This window comes from Drosophila sechellia, chromosome X, assembly GCF_004382195.2.
Source record: "Drosophila sechellia strain sech25 chromosome X, ASM438219v1, whole genome shotgun sequence".
NCBI lineage: Eukaryota > Metazoa > Arthropoda > Insecta > Diptera > Drosophilidae > Drosophila > Drosophila sechellia.
Window position 1 is genome coordinate 15,701,004 of NC_045954.1, and position 13,568 is coordinate 15,714,571.

Sequence of the window (13,568 nt, forward strand, 5' to 3'; positions counted from 1 at the left end):
ATAACATTTTTAGAAACACATTTTTGATGGCATTATTTTAAATATGACGCCCAGACATGGTAAATATTTCCTTAGAAGGTAAGCCAAATAGGATTTAAGATGTAAACTTTATATTTTAAACAATATGTTTATTAAAAACGATAAATACCTTTTGTTCGAGTGTAAGTAAATGTATGCTGATCTGATCTGATAGACGGGGAGCTCGACTATAGAATTCTCTCTTGTTAATATTGATTTATTAATAAGCTATATCCTAATTTAAAAGAGGCATTAAAGAAATTTTCAAAAATAGTAGCTTGTTTGAGTGCTGGATAATAAGTAGGCGATAGGTTCTTATGCAATACTATTTTTAAGTAGGCGATGATTTTAACATTGTCCTTTTTCAATACTATTTTTGACATTTACACTTATTGTGCTCCAGAAACAACACCTTTAGGATTTGCTCCTAACTTTTTCTTTTTTTTTGTATATATCATGTGGAAAACCAAGTCCCAACAATAAAAACTGAATCTATAAGGTAAGCAGAGACAATTTGAAGCCCCTTTCGGCGATGGAATCTATACCTTCTTGACTTGACTGATCTAGGGAATGACGATGGATGGGGCGAGGAGGTAGGCGAACGAACGCCTACCAGGTGCTCCTTTTACCATAAAGGCGAGGAGTCCTGCGAATGGGACGCCTCGCAGACTTGCGGTAACCTTCGAACGGGGGAAGGATCCAGCACCTCGGCAAGTTGTGGCCGTCCAACTGGCACTATCCACAGGTATAGTACGAGTATAACATTGAAGAAATCCACGAAGGAATTCTCGCCGAAGAGGTAAAATCATTTTTGTCCTGCGTGCGCAAAAAATTGGTGATAAACAGTGCCCTATTGGGGGAAATTCTTTTATTTAAAGCAAAAGCAATATCACTCTCTACCATGAGCAATACCTCAAGGACTTCTGAAAGTTTTACACTATTCCGGAGGAAAACCCCAGCTGTATTGTCCGAATTTGACCAGTGCTCGATGTGTCGCAGTCTACCGCAATCCTGCGAGGCGTCGCAGTCGCCCAGGATCCTTCGACCCAGCGCCATTGTGGGAGGATCCGTCGCTAACAGAACAAGGTGCTGATAAATTCTTCATTTTCTAGGGAAATTCCTTTATTAATAGACAATTCTATTAATAAATTAATTTCCCTGGAAAATGATGAAGTTATCAGCACCTAAAGTTACCAAGATCATGTTTATCTAGATTAGTTTAATATATATTTACATATAAAACGTTGTTGTTAATCAAATAATATACCCTTCTCTGTGACACGTAACTCGTAAGGGTATACTAGATTCGTTGAAAAGTATGTAACAGTCAGAAGGAGGCGTTTGCGATCATATAAAGTGTATATATTCTTGATCAGGATCAATAGTCGATCTGACCAAGTCCGTCTGTCCATCTGTCCGTATGAACGTCGAGATCTCAGGAACATTAAAATCTAGAAGGTTGAGATTCATATGTTTTAGCTTACTTTCAATGATATGCAAAAGCCAGAAGTCGCAAAAATGAGACGTAACTCGCATACGAAATGATTCTGAGAAGTTTTGGTTTAATGTACTATAATTTCCAAACAAAACATGGGCCATTTAATAGGGTCAAGTTGATTTTAAACTCTTTGTTCAACGAATCCATCTATAGACCCGTGGCCTCGGATATCGGCCAAATGCGGCAGAGTACGCGGCTCCGGATGAGGCCCACCGGAATGGGTCCGTAGTAGCGGGAATCCGAGCTGTTGCCCTTGTTGTCGCCCTCGATCCAAACGTATCCGCGCGGCACATAGTCCTTGACCATCACGGGCTTCTTCTTGTTATCCGAACTACCGCTAAACTCCGCCTCAATGGGAATGGGCTTCTGGATTAGCACCTGATCACCGGAAACGGCCACGATTCGCTTGCAAATGAACTGATCGGCATTGATGGGCGATATGGCTATGACTATGTCGCCGGGCTGGTAGGTTCGCCAGTGCTTGGACAAGCGCTCGGTGAGAAGAACGTTGTCCGAGTGCAGGGTGGGCTCCATGGAGGGTCCTTTGCACTGGAAATGGTTATATTAATGTGACTGTACGCACTTTTCCACTAAAGAAGGATTTCAAGTGGAAGTACACAAGGTGGAAAAACAAGTGGAGAGTACCTTAATGCATTCACACGAACTATGTGATGCTGGCACATTTTGGGCAAGTATACCCGCCCAGGAACTTCATCCTAGACGCCTTACCAGGACGAAATCGCCAATGTACTCGAAGGTGCAGTGTGTGATTGCCGCGTAGGCCACCGTGTAGCGCATCAGGCAGCCCAGACGGGAGAGGACCTTCATGTCGGCGATTCCGGCGTTGGCTGCTCCACATGCGCCCCTAATCAGAGCATCTCCCGTGTCCAACGACCTGGTATTCTCCCGAAAAAAAAGCTCCTCCAAAATCGAATGTTTATATTGTGTAAAAATCAGAGCTGCACAGGCGGCGCAGCTGAGCGGCCAGCCAGGGATGCGGCAACAATAAATTTGATGTCTAACGATAAATTTTGTTTGGCGCAAATTTCAAAAATCGATGGGCCAAAAGGTTTGAACTAAATTTTAGCACATAGAACCACATATATTTATTTTCACTTTTCAATTTTGACTAAGTCTGCCAGGCCTGGCATGTATGGTACATATATGTTAATGTTTCAAATACATCTAACATCCATTTGTCGTATATATTTCATGCAGGTCTCCAATTACATTTTTTAACTTACGATTAGAAATACATTAGTTACATTGAGAGAGTTGCTGGGAGAAGGTGGTTAGTCAAACCCAAAACGTGCACAATGAGATAAATCCTGGAAATAGACACTCATTCATAGTATATCGGCCTGCATGTACGCATATATATATATATATGCGCATATATATGTATAGCGTGTAAGCGTCACAGAAATCGTAAATTATGCTAACTAAAGGCAAAATAAATATACAACAGCTACTGACTGGAACGAATCGGTTGAATTTCAATTCAAAAATCTATTAAATACAAATTGTCGGGTGATTTCACCACCCGTCTAACTAAAATTTATCAAATAAAATCAACAATCATTGCAAAAGCGCATTAAAAATTAATTAAATTCATACTACGGCCTATTTGGTTGCCTAATGCCCATATTTCATCTGATCGCAATTCGTCTTCAAAGTTCTGTTTTTAAGCTTGGAATCAAGAGTTGTCTCGTTTAGTACTTTCTGTTGATAGAACTGCCGCTGGAAGATTGATCCCGGACCGCATCCCATTTTCACTCCACTTTCTTGCCGCTCACCGGCTCCGACTTCTGGCGCCGCTCCTGCCGCTCGCGCACATCCACGGCCGCCAGATCAATGCCCGCCACGTAGGCGTGCATCACCGAGATCAGGGCCTTGAGCACGGCAAAGGGACCCGTGAGGAAGGCGAGTATCTTGAAGAGCGATGCGCCGAATACTGCAATTGAAGTCCATCAACGGATTAGATACGTTCCGCCAGCTAGAATGCAACGCGTGTGTGTGTGTGCGCGTATACTCACTCAGCGGTCCGTAGGTGAAATGCAAGAGGTACAAGCACACGTAAAACAGCTCGTTGACGCAGCACATGAATGTGAGTATGTCCTTCTGGTAGTACAATCGCATTATGAAGTTGTCATTCACCTTGTGCGAGCTTCGTCCGACCACAACGCTCCTGCGAAAAAACAAAGCCACAAGTGATTAGTTTGCTTGCATTCCTTGGATCCTGCCCATTCCCCTGCCCCACTTACGTCTGCATGAAGAGCCAGTGACAGGCCACGTCGATGGCTATGGACAGCTGGAACCAGAACATGTACCGGGGATAGAAGTAGGCCAGGGTGACTAGTAGGCCGGTGGTGCCGCAGCGATCGGTCAACTGGTCTAGCATGGCGCCAAAGCGAGTGCCTGCGAGGTAATCGAGTATTTAGTAAAGATTCCGTAGTACCATATAATAATTACGATTTCATGATATATTTTGGTTGGAGTGCCCTTTCATCCTGCTAGCATAAAACAAATCCATGTATAATATCATACCTTTATAAACATAAAAATTATCAGTTTGCTACACTACTATATCATAAACATTGCATGGTATCTGGAATTTGTTTCTTAGAAGGCTTCTTTCCTAATGTTTCCCCCCCTATATTGCTAACTAAATTCCATAGTTCCAAGGCAATATTAGCCATGCTTTCTATCTATTCTTCAGCCCCACGTCATCCATCGATTGGCTATCCAGCCGTGACCATATCGGGCTCTTCAGGGCGTGCCTACAATTCCACAATATCGGCAGATAACCAGTGCGGAGGAGACAGGTGTTTGCAGTGCGTTAGCGGTCAAAGTGCGCGCACAAATCAAATAACACAGACATATAGCTGGCATGAGCTGGCATTTCGATATCGAGGGCGATCTCGCATGGTTAATGCTCACTTTGGTTAAAGGCTCGGGCGGCGTGTCCATCGACGGCGTCCAGGAGAGCGGAGGTTACATAACACCAGCCGGAGATCACATAGTTGGTGGACATGAACCAGAAGGCGATCAGAGCCAGAACGATGCGGGCATAGCCTGGAAAAGATCAATATAAAGATCATCACATATGCGTGCATCATACGTATGGAATCATTGGGGGTGACTCAATTGGGTGGACGAAGGGGCTCTTATCGCTGAACTTGCGCTCCGCATTGCACTGGCTGCCAAACAGCCCCTATTAATCCAATTAGGGAACACTAGAATCGCTATTATTGCGCCGCATAAATCGGACTGCGATTTGTTTACCTAGCTGGAGAGCAGAATAAAAACTACAAACAGCACTCACCGATCAGATTTGGCACAAAGATGAAGACGTTATCGTGCTCGGCAATTGCCATTTTGTTCGCCTTTTTTGGGTCTCCGTTTATTTTGCGATCTTCCAGCTTTGCGGTTTGTTTTTATCCAATTAAATGCCAAAAGTGCTGCAGAAAAAAAAACAGTGGAAACAGAATTTGCTGTATCTGGTGTGACCGTAGCGTGACCTTTGGAAAAAAACAAGCAACGCTTTGCGGAAAAATACCGAACTATACTGGCCAACAAGATTTCAGACGGTTTCTACTGACACACATGGTTATGGTTGCTATTATTCTCTTCCAATAGATATTTAGTAATTAATATATCAGTTAACATGAGCTTTAAAAACCGGGCAAATAGTGTAGTTGCTTATTAAATGAGTTTTGACTGCAATTAGCTGTTGAGCAGTGTAAATGGGTCTTTATATACCGCTTCTGAGATAGTATATTCCTCAGCGGCACATGGCATGGTCACACCACTCACGATTCCACAGATAATAATAAAAACACAATACAACCGAAAATATAATGCACAAGTAGCGCGACCCGAAGGAACCTGCGCGGTGAACCACATGCTGTAGCATGGATAAACTCCGCGGCGGCAGTCTGGTCGGCGGCGGATCCTCCAGCGGCGCGGCATCGACGACTCCGGGCCAGGAGCACCAGCAACTGGAGCAGTATCAGTACCCCAAAAACCTGATCGAGCAATATCTAAGGGCCTCCAGCAAGATAAAGAAGTTCGAGCGGGCCGGCTTCTTCAAGTGAGTAGCTACGGCACAAGTTTGGGCAATCAGATACTCTGCAGTTCCATTTTTTGCGTTTTATTACCAAGTCATTGCCCAATTCATCGCTTTTCCTCCGTCTTCAAACCAAGTTTAGATATAAACCCGTATTAGAAACCCTTGAATCATTGAATACAATCTCAATCTCAATACTCCACTGGTTCTCTCATTCCCAGACGCTTTGCGCCCAGCGTGGTCGATGTGCAGGCGGACTTCCAGCGACTGGCGTACAGCTTTGAGGAGTCGGGCATACAGCAGTATGCGGCAATGTGCCACATTGGCTATGCCAAGTGCGAGTCCTACGGCGGCGCACCGCAGCGCGAATCGGAGGCCTATCTGCGGGCAGCGAGATCCTTCCTGGCGGCGCACAACGAGTCCGGGCGGCTGCATCTGCGCACCCGCCACTCGGGATTTCGCGAGGGAGCGCTGCACTGCTATCACCGTGCGGCGGATCGAGCGGTGGACGGTTGCGTCTTCAAGGCGGCCATTCTGCGCGAGTTGAAGCAGCTGCAGCGCCAGCTGGACAGTACCAGCAGCTTCGCCTCGCCCACCCATCAGATCCACGACCTGGAAATTAGCGCCGAGACGAGTGGCCAGCGCGGCGATTTTCGAAGTGCACTGCAGCATTACGACGACATTGTGGACAATGTTTACGAGCGACGCGGTGCTCGCATGTACGGTGAACTATTGCGGCGCGTGGAGGTACTGCGTCTGCTGCTCCTAGTCCATTTGAACCTGCCTCCCGCACGCCAGTCACCCGCCCACATCAAGCTGATCGAGTACTACTACAACCTGGCGCAGTTCGAGTCGCTCCCCTGCTCGGCGGACGACGGTGGGTCCGCGGAGCGTCCGGGAGCATTTGTGCCCGAACAGCAGCAGTATGCGCTGGCGGAGATTACGTGCGCTTGGGTGGAGCGTAAAATGTGCGATCTAAAGCACCTGCTGCGCGACTTTGGAGCCGAATTTGGTTCGTTGTGCGACATGGAAAGGCAGCTGCTGGCGGTGATGCATGCGGAACTGGCCCGAAGCTACTAGATTTTAGACCTAAGATCGTACTGTACATTATTTACTACTGGATCATTACCACTGAACGAGAATGGCGTAACTATCGCTTAAGTGTAACCAAGTCTACCAACTAACCTTTGAACGTGCCTACACGCATAAAAATTGAATTAAATTAACAAACGAATGACCAGGTGAATGCAGCAATAAACAGAAGGTGCGAAGCGCAAAGAAATGTAAATGGATTTGAGATTTGTACAATAAATGAAGGAATGTAAAGATGACTAAACAAACCACCAACTTGTTTCTAATCGATCCCAACAGATGTGTTCTATGAAGCACCCACCATTAATAAAGAAGCCAAGGGATTTGCAGTACTGCAGTATTTTGGTCATTTAATTTGTTTATTTACCTTGTCAAGCAACTTCTGTTTTCATTTTTTGTTTTTGTTTCTTAGCAATTTCTCAATTAAGTTAGCTAATTAATGCGACACTCTTCTTCGGGTGCCACAACTGATATTCCGAATCGAATCGCATAGATTTCTACAGCGCATTTTAAGTATGTTTCGTGATTTCTTCGTGTTGTTTGCTTACAAAACGTTTTGTTTTTCGCTGGAGTTTACAATTCCAATTTGTTAAATAACCTATAATATCTGTTTGTTTATGTAATTTGTAAATTTTCATATATGTATGCATGTACGTTTCATGTAATACCCATTAATCCTTCCTAAGCCTGTTACACACTCTTATTTCCATTTCCATTTACTTTGCTTTGTGTTTTAAATCGAATCGAAGAATATTTCATCGTCTTATTCGAATCCGCGAGCAACTAAATCACGGTTCGGATTTGGGAGGGCAGTTTAACATCGTTTCTCAAACGATTTGCTGCGACTACTCGCTTAATCAGAACTCTAATTACATTCATACGTCTGTTGTTGTAGTTTAGATTGTTTAATTTGTAAATATATAGTTAGGGCTTAAATAAATTACAAAAAAATAAAGTACACTTTTTTCTTTATATATATGTTTACATGAAACCTAGCGAAGAATTAAACGAAATTATATAAGCGCAAGATCACAAGCAGTTTTGTATATAGTTGGTTGGTTGTATTTATAAGTTATAGTTCTTTCTGCCTTCGTAATTGTATTTATTTATAATTTTATAACTTTAATTCGAAACGTAAAAAGAAAAAAATTCAGCTAAAATTTGTGTGTTCCTGTTGAGTTGTCAACGGTTGTGTTACGCATGGTTGTGATTGGATGGGTTTGGATTGGGTGTGTTCGGTCTGTTCTAGTTTTATTGTTGATTGCTTTGCTGGTTGGCCGATCGAATTGTGACTTCACTATAACGTAGAGTAAACTCAAAACTTAATTTCGCACAGAATGGATTGCAACGAACGGGCAGCCCAATAGCCGGATGTCGCCCGCCGCCTCTTGAAGAGAAGGGATAGTGGTCTGAATGTCCTTTCGGTTGGGGGATGCGTTTGGTTGTGTGTTTGGGTGTTTTGGGTGCGCGACTGTGTGTGTGCGGGTGTGTGGCCGTTGGCAGCTATCTATCCACTGGATATGGGATATATCTACTTTCCCACCTTGGCCTTCTTCTCGTTCTCGGAGGTGATCTTGTTCTTCAGATGGTCCTTGTAGTCCAAAATGCCGCCCTTCCACTTGGTCACCGTCTCCTTTTCGCATACCCAAATCTCCTCAGCCACCTGGAAAAAAAGAATCACCGATTATAAACGTGTTAACTATTCGCAAAGGAAAAGGTAGCTTACCTGATTAATCAGACGGAAATCGTGACTAACTAGCACCATGCCGCCATCGAAATCGTTGATCGCATCCGCGAGCGCATCGATCGTCTCCATGTCCAAGTGATTGGTAGGTTCGTCAAGTAGCAGAAGATGGGGCACCTGCCAGGCCAGCCAGGCGAACACCACGCGGCACCGCTGGCCATCGGAGAGCTGCCGGATCGGACACACCTGCTGGCGACCAGTGAGGCCGTAGCGACCAATGATCTTGCGCATCTCCTCCTTCTCCTTGACGTCGGGGAAGGCACGCATCATGTACTCCAGCGGACTGGCATCCAAATCGAGCAGCTCGTGCAGATGCTGGTGGTAGCGGGCAATGCGCAGATGGGAGTTCTTGCGGATCATGCCGGAGGTGGGCACCAGATCGCCATAAAGCAGTTTCAGCAACGTCGACTTGCCAGCTCCGTTGGGTCCAACCAAAGCGAGACGTGTGTCTAGATCGATACCGAACTCCAGATTCTTGTAGATCCATGGTGTCTCATCGTTGTATCGGAAATTCACATTCTACGGCAAGCATTTCATTAGTTAGAAACCATTAACCATTATCAAATCATTTAAAGTAATAACCAACCTGCACCATAATCACGGGTGGCGGCACCTTGCCGCACGATGGGAAGTAAAAGTTGAGAACCTTGTCGTCGGACACCTTCTCGGTGAGTCCCTGTGCCACCATCTTGGCCAGCGTCTTCTCCTTGGACTGCGCTTGTCGCGCCAACTTGGCGGAACCGTGACCGAATCGAGCAATGTAGTTCTTCATGTGCGAAATCTGGTCCTGCTCCCAGTTGTACTGCTTCATCTGGTTCTCCAGCAGTTCCATGCGTGTGCGCACAAAGGCCTCATAGTTACCCGTGTAGTACTTGAGTCGCTTGCTCGTCAGGTGAATGATGTTCGTGCAGACACCGTTGAGGAAATCCTGCGAATGCGAGATGAGCACCAGGATGCGCTTGTATGTCTTAAGCTCCTCCTCCAGCCACACACAGGCGTCCAGATCCAAGTGATTCGTCGGCTCGTCCAGCAACAGCAAATGGGGCTTCACAAACAGAGCGCGGGCCAAGGCGATACGCATACGCCAACCACCTGGAGGGCAGGGAAATATAACAAATTCGTTACACTTGACGAAAGAATTCGTGCACAAGGAGAGTTCTACGCACCTGAGAAGTCCTTGGCCTGTTTCTGTTGCATGGCCTTGTCGAAGCCAAGACCGTGAAGGATGCGGGCCGCCTTGACCTCTGCCAGATCGGCGGACATATCGTCCAGTCGCTCGTAGATGTCGATTAGCTGCTCCTGAGCATCGTCCTCCTCGCTCATGGCCAGCTCCTCGGCCAGTTTCTCCAGCTTAATGCGCTCCTCGTCCACCTCCATGACGCACTGCAGCGCACTCTTTGAGCTGGCCGGGATTTCGCGCGTCAAGTGGAAGATGTCGATGTGCGGCGGTATGGGCACTTCCCTGCCGCCAAGCACGGCCAGCAGCGAAGACTTGCCGCATCCGTTCAGGCCAATCAGACCGTAGCGACGCCCGCAATTCAACTCCAGCATGGTGTCCTGCAGCAGCTCGGAGCCAAAGAACGTAATCGAAAAGTTGGCGATCTTGACGTCACGGGAACGCGGATGCACCGCCAGCGATCCGGTGCAGGATCGGGCCTCCGCACTGATTCGGGCCTCCTCCTCCAGCTTGGCGCACAGCTTCTCCTCCTCGGTCAGTTCGCGTTCCGGGACACCATTGGCCTTCTTGGTGGAGGGTATCTGTTGGATCTTTTTGTTGCGCGCATCCTTCTTCTTCTGCGCCTCACGTTTCTTCGCGGCGGATGACATTATTCCGGCTGCAAATGGATCAAATCGGGATCTTATTTAGTCTGATTTTAGTAGGATTTTGTTTTGTGTGTGACACTATGATCGAACGATTTTTGTAATTCTACATTTTTTGAAAATGTTTTATTTTCAAGTAGTAGTTCCTGGAAAGGGTTAGACATTTCCCACAAGGTCGTAGAACCGGAATAGGTTCCAAGTTATGTTGTAGTTGGTTGCCTTATCTACGAAAGCCAGACACACGATCGCTCTTTTTTTCGTGTTGATTACCTTATTAAAGATTGTAATAAAAGAACCCAGAGGCATCGACGATTCAGTATTGCCGATCTAATCGTTTAAACGTGTTTACACCAACTTTAGAATTTTTTTTTTTAATAAAAGGGAAAAAAGGCAGTTTTGTCATTCGCACTTAGCCCTTAAAAATTGTATTGTCAAGTACAACATATCGATTGAAAATTGTTTGCTTTGCACACTCAAAAGTTCTATTGTTCTTTGTTTATTTCCCTTTGTGAGCTACCTAAAGAAGTCCACATTGCCTAGTTTTGGAGTCATAAATCAAACACACAGTGGTACTTGTTGTTAACATATCCTAATAAATTATAAAATGGTCGTATTTTTTAAAATACATTTGATTTTAAATGAACATTTTGCAGATCCTGGGCAGCACTGTGCCCGGTCTTTTCCCGCCATTATTTCCATGGGCAGCACAGTTCAATTAACAGGATCATGTTCATGGCCACATGGAATTGGCTCTCTCCCTGTCTCTACCACCCTTACTCTCCACCCACACTTGCATACAAATAGATCACGTGTAACCAACTGTTTCAACAAAGAACAAATAAAATCTGAACTCAATTTTAAAATTAGACAGCGTCAGCAAAAACTCAAAAATTTCCACTGTGCTGGCTGCGCTCCACTGTGCCTCCCTCACACGCGCTCTCCCTCTCTTTCTCTGTTGCCGAGGGGCATACTTCTTCCTCTTCTTCGTACGGCCGGGATGTCTGAATGGGATGCATGATTCACTGGGACACACTGTCCACAATGGAACCCATTGATGGCAGTGGGAAGTTGCAGGAAACGCGGAAAAACTGCATTGCACGATCTGCTGTTACCATCAATCGCCTCCACCTCCATCGCACCCACACACACACCTGGCCGATGTTACAGCACGCACACACGGACACAAACACAGGCATAGACACGCAGTCAGTCAGTCGCAGAAATGGTAAAATTGCATGTGTGTTGCGCTGCGCAAATTATTGAATTTTCCACGTCGAGATGACGACGACGGTGTGCAATTACTCACCTTGGCGTCGATTGGACTTGACTGACAATCAAGGACGATGGGCGAGAGCAGCGCGAAGGAGTCTCCTTTGAAGTTCGCGAAGGATAACGGTACGGCTACGGTAACGGAACAGATCGGTTCGGATCTCGCACACACACACGCACGCACGGAGCAGCTGCTGAAAAGTGCCTGCTGCCTGTTACCGTTTTCGGTAGAAAAAGAGAGAGACGACTGAACGGAACAGAACGGGAGAAAGGCTCCACGTGGTGGCGATGGCGTTTGGCACGGAACCCGTGAAGCGGGAGAGGATTCGGTCGCCAATGCGTTAGGGTCACACTGGGGCACACAGGCAGGGGCAGGGGATCAGCTAGGATTAAATTCTTAAATTATTTGTAAAATTAAATAAACATGTTATTTTTAATTACTTAAATAAGTATAATTTCATGAAAGCAATCGTTTTGATTCGCTCAAACAAACTTTACCAAAGCTGAATACATTTTATATTTCTGAGTAATATAATATTAATATGCTGTTTCCAGTATAAACAAAGAAATGAAGACATAACAATTTCTTAAAAACTTTAAATACATTTGAAACTTATTCTTTATAGTGTTTCCAAAAGATCTATAAACATGAAATAGCTTGAAGTGAACGTTAAAATACTCGTTTTGGATACTAAACGATATATCAGCTGATAAAGCTTTCGAAAGTTGGTCACATCCAATACGCGCATCGGCTGGCCTCACTAATCAAGTGTAAACAAAATTTAAGTTCATTTGTTTTCTATTATTCCAAAAAGGCCTCAATTCTAAGGTGGTCATGTCGAAGCTGAGCGACACCAAGATCCCGATCAAGGAGTTCCTGGAGGCATACCGTCGCCAGCCGTGCCTCTACAACACGCTGCTAGACTCATACAAGAATCGTGTGTCCCGGGAGGAGGCCTACGGAGCGATCATCCGGTCCCTGAAGATACCTCAACTGACCGTGGTGGACATAAAGCTAAAGATCAAGAGCGTGCGTACCGTGTACTCTAAGGAGCTGCGCATCTGGATGCGTGAGAAGGAGCTGGGCCGGTGCTACGAACCCAAGTTGTTTTGGTTTAAGTTGGCCGACTCCTTCCTACGCTCCGTTTCCCTCTCCCACTGCAAAAGAGTAGGATTTCGCGATCTATACTATGATTCTTATGTCAATGTTAACCTCTGACCCACCACCAGCAGGGAAAAAACAATCCCAGTGCTCAATCAACGCCGCTTAAATCGCAGACGAGCACGCTTCTTTGCACTGCCGCCGCAGATATTACTATGAGCGAGGATGCGCTAGAGGAAGAGGATGCAGAGGTGAATGGCGAGCCGGAGGAGTGTCCTTCGGAGCAAAGCAGACCAACAGCAAGCATCTGCAAAGATGAGTCCTCGCTCTGCCTGGCGGACCAATCACAGGAGGAACACCATCCTCAGAGGCTCAACAGCTCCCAGCAGCTTCCTCTCCCGCCGGTAAAACGAAAATCAAAGTACACTACAAGTCTGGACTCGGCCGGAGATGATGATCTTATTATATTCGGCCAGAGCATCGCCTCCCAGCTGCGAACCATTCCGGATTCATATTCTCGGTCCGTGGCTAAGCTGCGTATCCAGCAGGTGCTGTTCGAGGCGGAAACCGGGCAGTTTCAGGGCACCGAGGTCAATAGCACGCAACTACAGCATACCTATTAAACCATAAGTCCAAATTTAAACACTGTACTCAGTTTTGGCAAAATCTCCAGAAATATGCCACCCTGGTCTAATTTCCAGGGGATATTTATCAACCCGTTTGCCATTCAGTGTATGTAGTCTGTAGCTAGTTCTAAGGATTGACAGTTAAGTATAAAATGTAAAAAAAAACTTTACGAAAATAAATTCATTTATTTATTTATATAATTCTAATAAGTAATTAAAAATTTCTAGATAAAATAAGTACTTTATAAGTAGTAAAACAGATGTGGGTTCAATTTTTGTATGAAAAGGAGTTAAATTCGCCTGAACTCGAAGTAATAATAAGCACATTT

At 45.4% G+C, this 13,568-nt stretch overlaps 5 protein-coding genes and 1 long non-coding RNA gene across 9 annotated transcripts; 3 read left to right on the plus strand and 3 right to left on the minus strand.

Annotated features, from left to right (window-relative positions):
- The first annotated feature begins 376 nt into the window (after positions 1-376).
- On the plus strand, positions 377-1,260 carry LOC116802326. The gene is made up of 3 exons (XR_004362690.1): positions 377-517; positions 586-817; positions 897-1,260. It is a non-coding gene; the product is annotated as an uncharacterized LOC116802326 (long non-coding RNA).
- Positions 1,261-1,553: 293 nt separating this feature from the next.
- LOC6619953 (mitochondrial inner membrane protease subunit 1) lies at positions 1,554-2,490 on the minus strand. Its single transcript, XM_002044129.2, has 2 exons — positions 2,246-2,490; positions 1,554-2,065 (listed from the first exon to the last, which is right to left on the minus strand). Exons 1-2 carry the CDS (start codon positions 2,342-2,344, stop codon positions 1,664-1,666), a joined length of 501 nt encoding a protein of 166 aa, XP_002044165.1. The 5' UTR covers positions 2,345-2,490; the 3' UTR covers positions 1,554-1,663.
- Positions 2,491-2,702: 212 nt separating this feature from the next.
- LOC6619954 (CDP-diacylglycerol--inositol 3-phosphatidyltransferase) lies at positions 2,703-5,024 on the minus strand. Its single transcript, XM_002044130.2, has 5 exons — positions 4,842-5,024; positions 4,457-4,591; positions 3,781-3,934; positions 3,553-3,704; positions 2,703-3,470 (listed from the first exon to the last, which is right to left on the minus strand). Exons 1-5 carry the CDS (start codon positions 4,891-4,893, stop codon positions 3,289-3,291), a joined length of 675 nt encoding a protein of 224 aa, XP_002044166.1. The 5' UTR covers positions 4,894-5,024; the 3' UTR covers positions 2,703-3,288.
- A 274-nt stretch (positions 5,025-5,298) lies between these two features.
- LOC6619955 lies at positions 5,299-6,926 on the plus strand. The gene is made up of 2 exons (XM_002044131.2): positions 5,299-5,609; positions 5,807-6,926. The coding sequence occupies exons 1-2, from the start codon at positions 5,431-5,433 to the stop codon at positions 6,663-6,665; spliced, it is 1,038 nt and encodes a 345-aa protein (XP_002044167.1). The 5' UTR covers positions 5,299-5,430; the 3' UTR covers positions 6,666-6,926.
- A 633-nt stretch (positions 6,927-7,559) lies between these two features.
- LOC6619956 (ATP-binding cassette sub-family F member 2) lies at positions 7,560-11,760 on the minus strand. Its single transcript, XM_002044132.2, has 5 exons — positions 11,549-11,760; positions 9,588-10,256; positions 9,008-9,513; positions 8,404-8,940; positions 7,560-8,340 (listed from the first exon to the last, which is right to left on the minus strand). The coding sequence occupies exons 2-5, from the start codon at positions 10,246-10,248 to the stop codon at positions 8,209-8,211; spliced, it is 1,836 nt and encodes a 611-aa protein (XP_002044168.1). The 5' UTR covers positions 10,249-10,256; positions 11,549-11,760; the 3' UTR covers positions 7,560-8,208.
- A 486-nt stretch (positions 11,761-12,246) lies between these two features.
- Positions 12,247-13,440, plus strand: LOC6619957. Of its 4 annotated transcripts, none has more exons than XM_032725385.1 (2): positions 12,247-12,679; positions 12,742-13,440. In XM_032725385.1, the coding sequence occupies exons 1-2, from the start codon at positions 12,347-12,349 to the stop codon at positions 13,234-13,236; spliced, it is 828 nt and encodes a 275-aa protein (XP_032581276.1). In that variant the 5' UTR covers positions 12,247-12,346; the 3' UTR covers positions 13,237-13,440. The 4 variants fall into 4 exon arrangements, with proteins under 4 accessions (XP_032581276.1, XP_002044169.1, XP_032581277.1 ...); XM_002044133.2 differs by having other exon boundaries at positions 12,745-13,440; XM_032725386.1 differs by having other exon boundaries at positions 12,247-12,541.
- The last annotated feature ends 128 nt before the right edge of the window (positions 13,441-13,568 follow it).

What these genes read in the sequence shown, in the direction of transcription:
- LOC6619957 (XM_032725385.1), top strand. Translation starts at nt 12,347, where the DNA reads ATGTCGAAGCTGAGCGACACCAAGATCCCGATCAAGGAGTTCCTGGAG. An exon ending in CCCTCTCCCACTGCAAAAGA is followed by an intron (nt 12,680 to 12,741) that starts GTAGGATTTCGC and finishes ACCCACCACCAG; the next exon opens with CAGGGAAAAAACAATCCCAG.
- LOC6619956 (XM_002044132.2), bottom strand. Translation starts at nt 10,248, where the DNA reads ATGTCATCCGCCGCGAAGAAACGTGAGGCGCAGAAGAAGAAGGATGCG. An exon ending in ACAGGCCAAGGACTTCTCAG is followed by an intron (nt 9,514 to 9,587) that starts GTGCGTAGAACT and finishes CCTGCCCTCCAG; the next exon opens with GTGGTTGGCGTATGCGTATC. An exon ending in CACCCGTGATTATGGTGCAG is followed by an intron (nt 8,941 to 9,007) that starts GTTGGTTATTAC and finishes TGCTTGCCGTAG; the next exon opens with AATGTGAATTTCCGATACAA.
- LOC6619954 (XM_002044130.2), bottom strand. Translation starts at nt 4,893, where the DNA reads ATGGCAATTGCCGAGCACGATAACGTCTTCATCTTTGTGCCAAATCTG. An exon ending in CACTGGCTCTTCATGCAGAC is followed by an intron (nt 3,705 to 3,780) that starts GTAAGTGGGGCA and finishes GTTTTTTCGCAG; the next exon opens with GAGCGTTGTGGTCGGACGAA. An exon ending in TTTCACCTACGGACCGCTGA is followed by an intron (nt 3,471 to 3,552) that starts GTGAGTATACGC and finishes CTTCAATTGCAG; the next exon opens with TATTCGGCGCATCGCTCTTC.
- LOC6619955 (XM_002044131.2), top strand. Translation starts at nt 5,431, where the DNA reads ATGGATAAACTCCGCGGCGGCAGTCTGGTCGGCGGCGGATCCTCCAGC. An exon ending in GAGCGGGCCGGCTTCTTCAA is followed by an intron (nt 5,610 to 5,806) that starts GTGAGTAGCTAC and finishes TCTCATTCCCAG; the next exon opens with ACGCTTTGCGCCCAGCGTGG.
- LOC6619953 (XM_002044129.2), bottom strand. Translation starts at nt 2,344, where the DNA reads ATGAAGGTCCTCTCCCGTCTGGGCTGCCTGATGCGCTACACGGTGGCC. An exon ending in ACATTGGCGATTTCGTCCTG is followed by an intron (nt 2,066 to 2,245) that starts GTAAGGCGTCTA and finishes AACCATTTCCAG; the next exon opens with TGCAAAGGACCCTCCATGGA.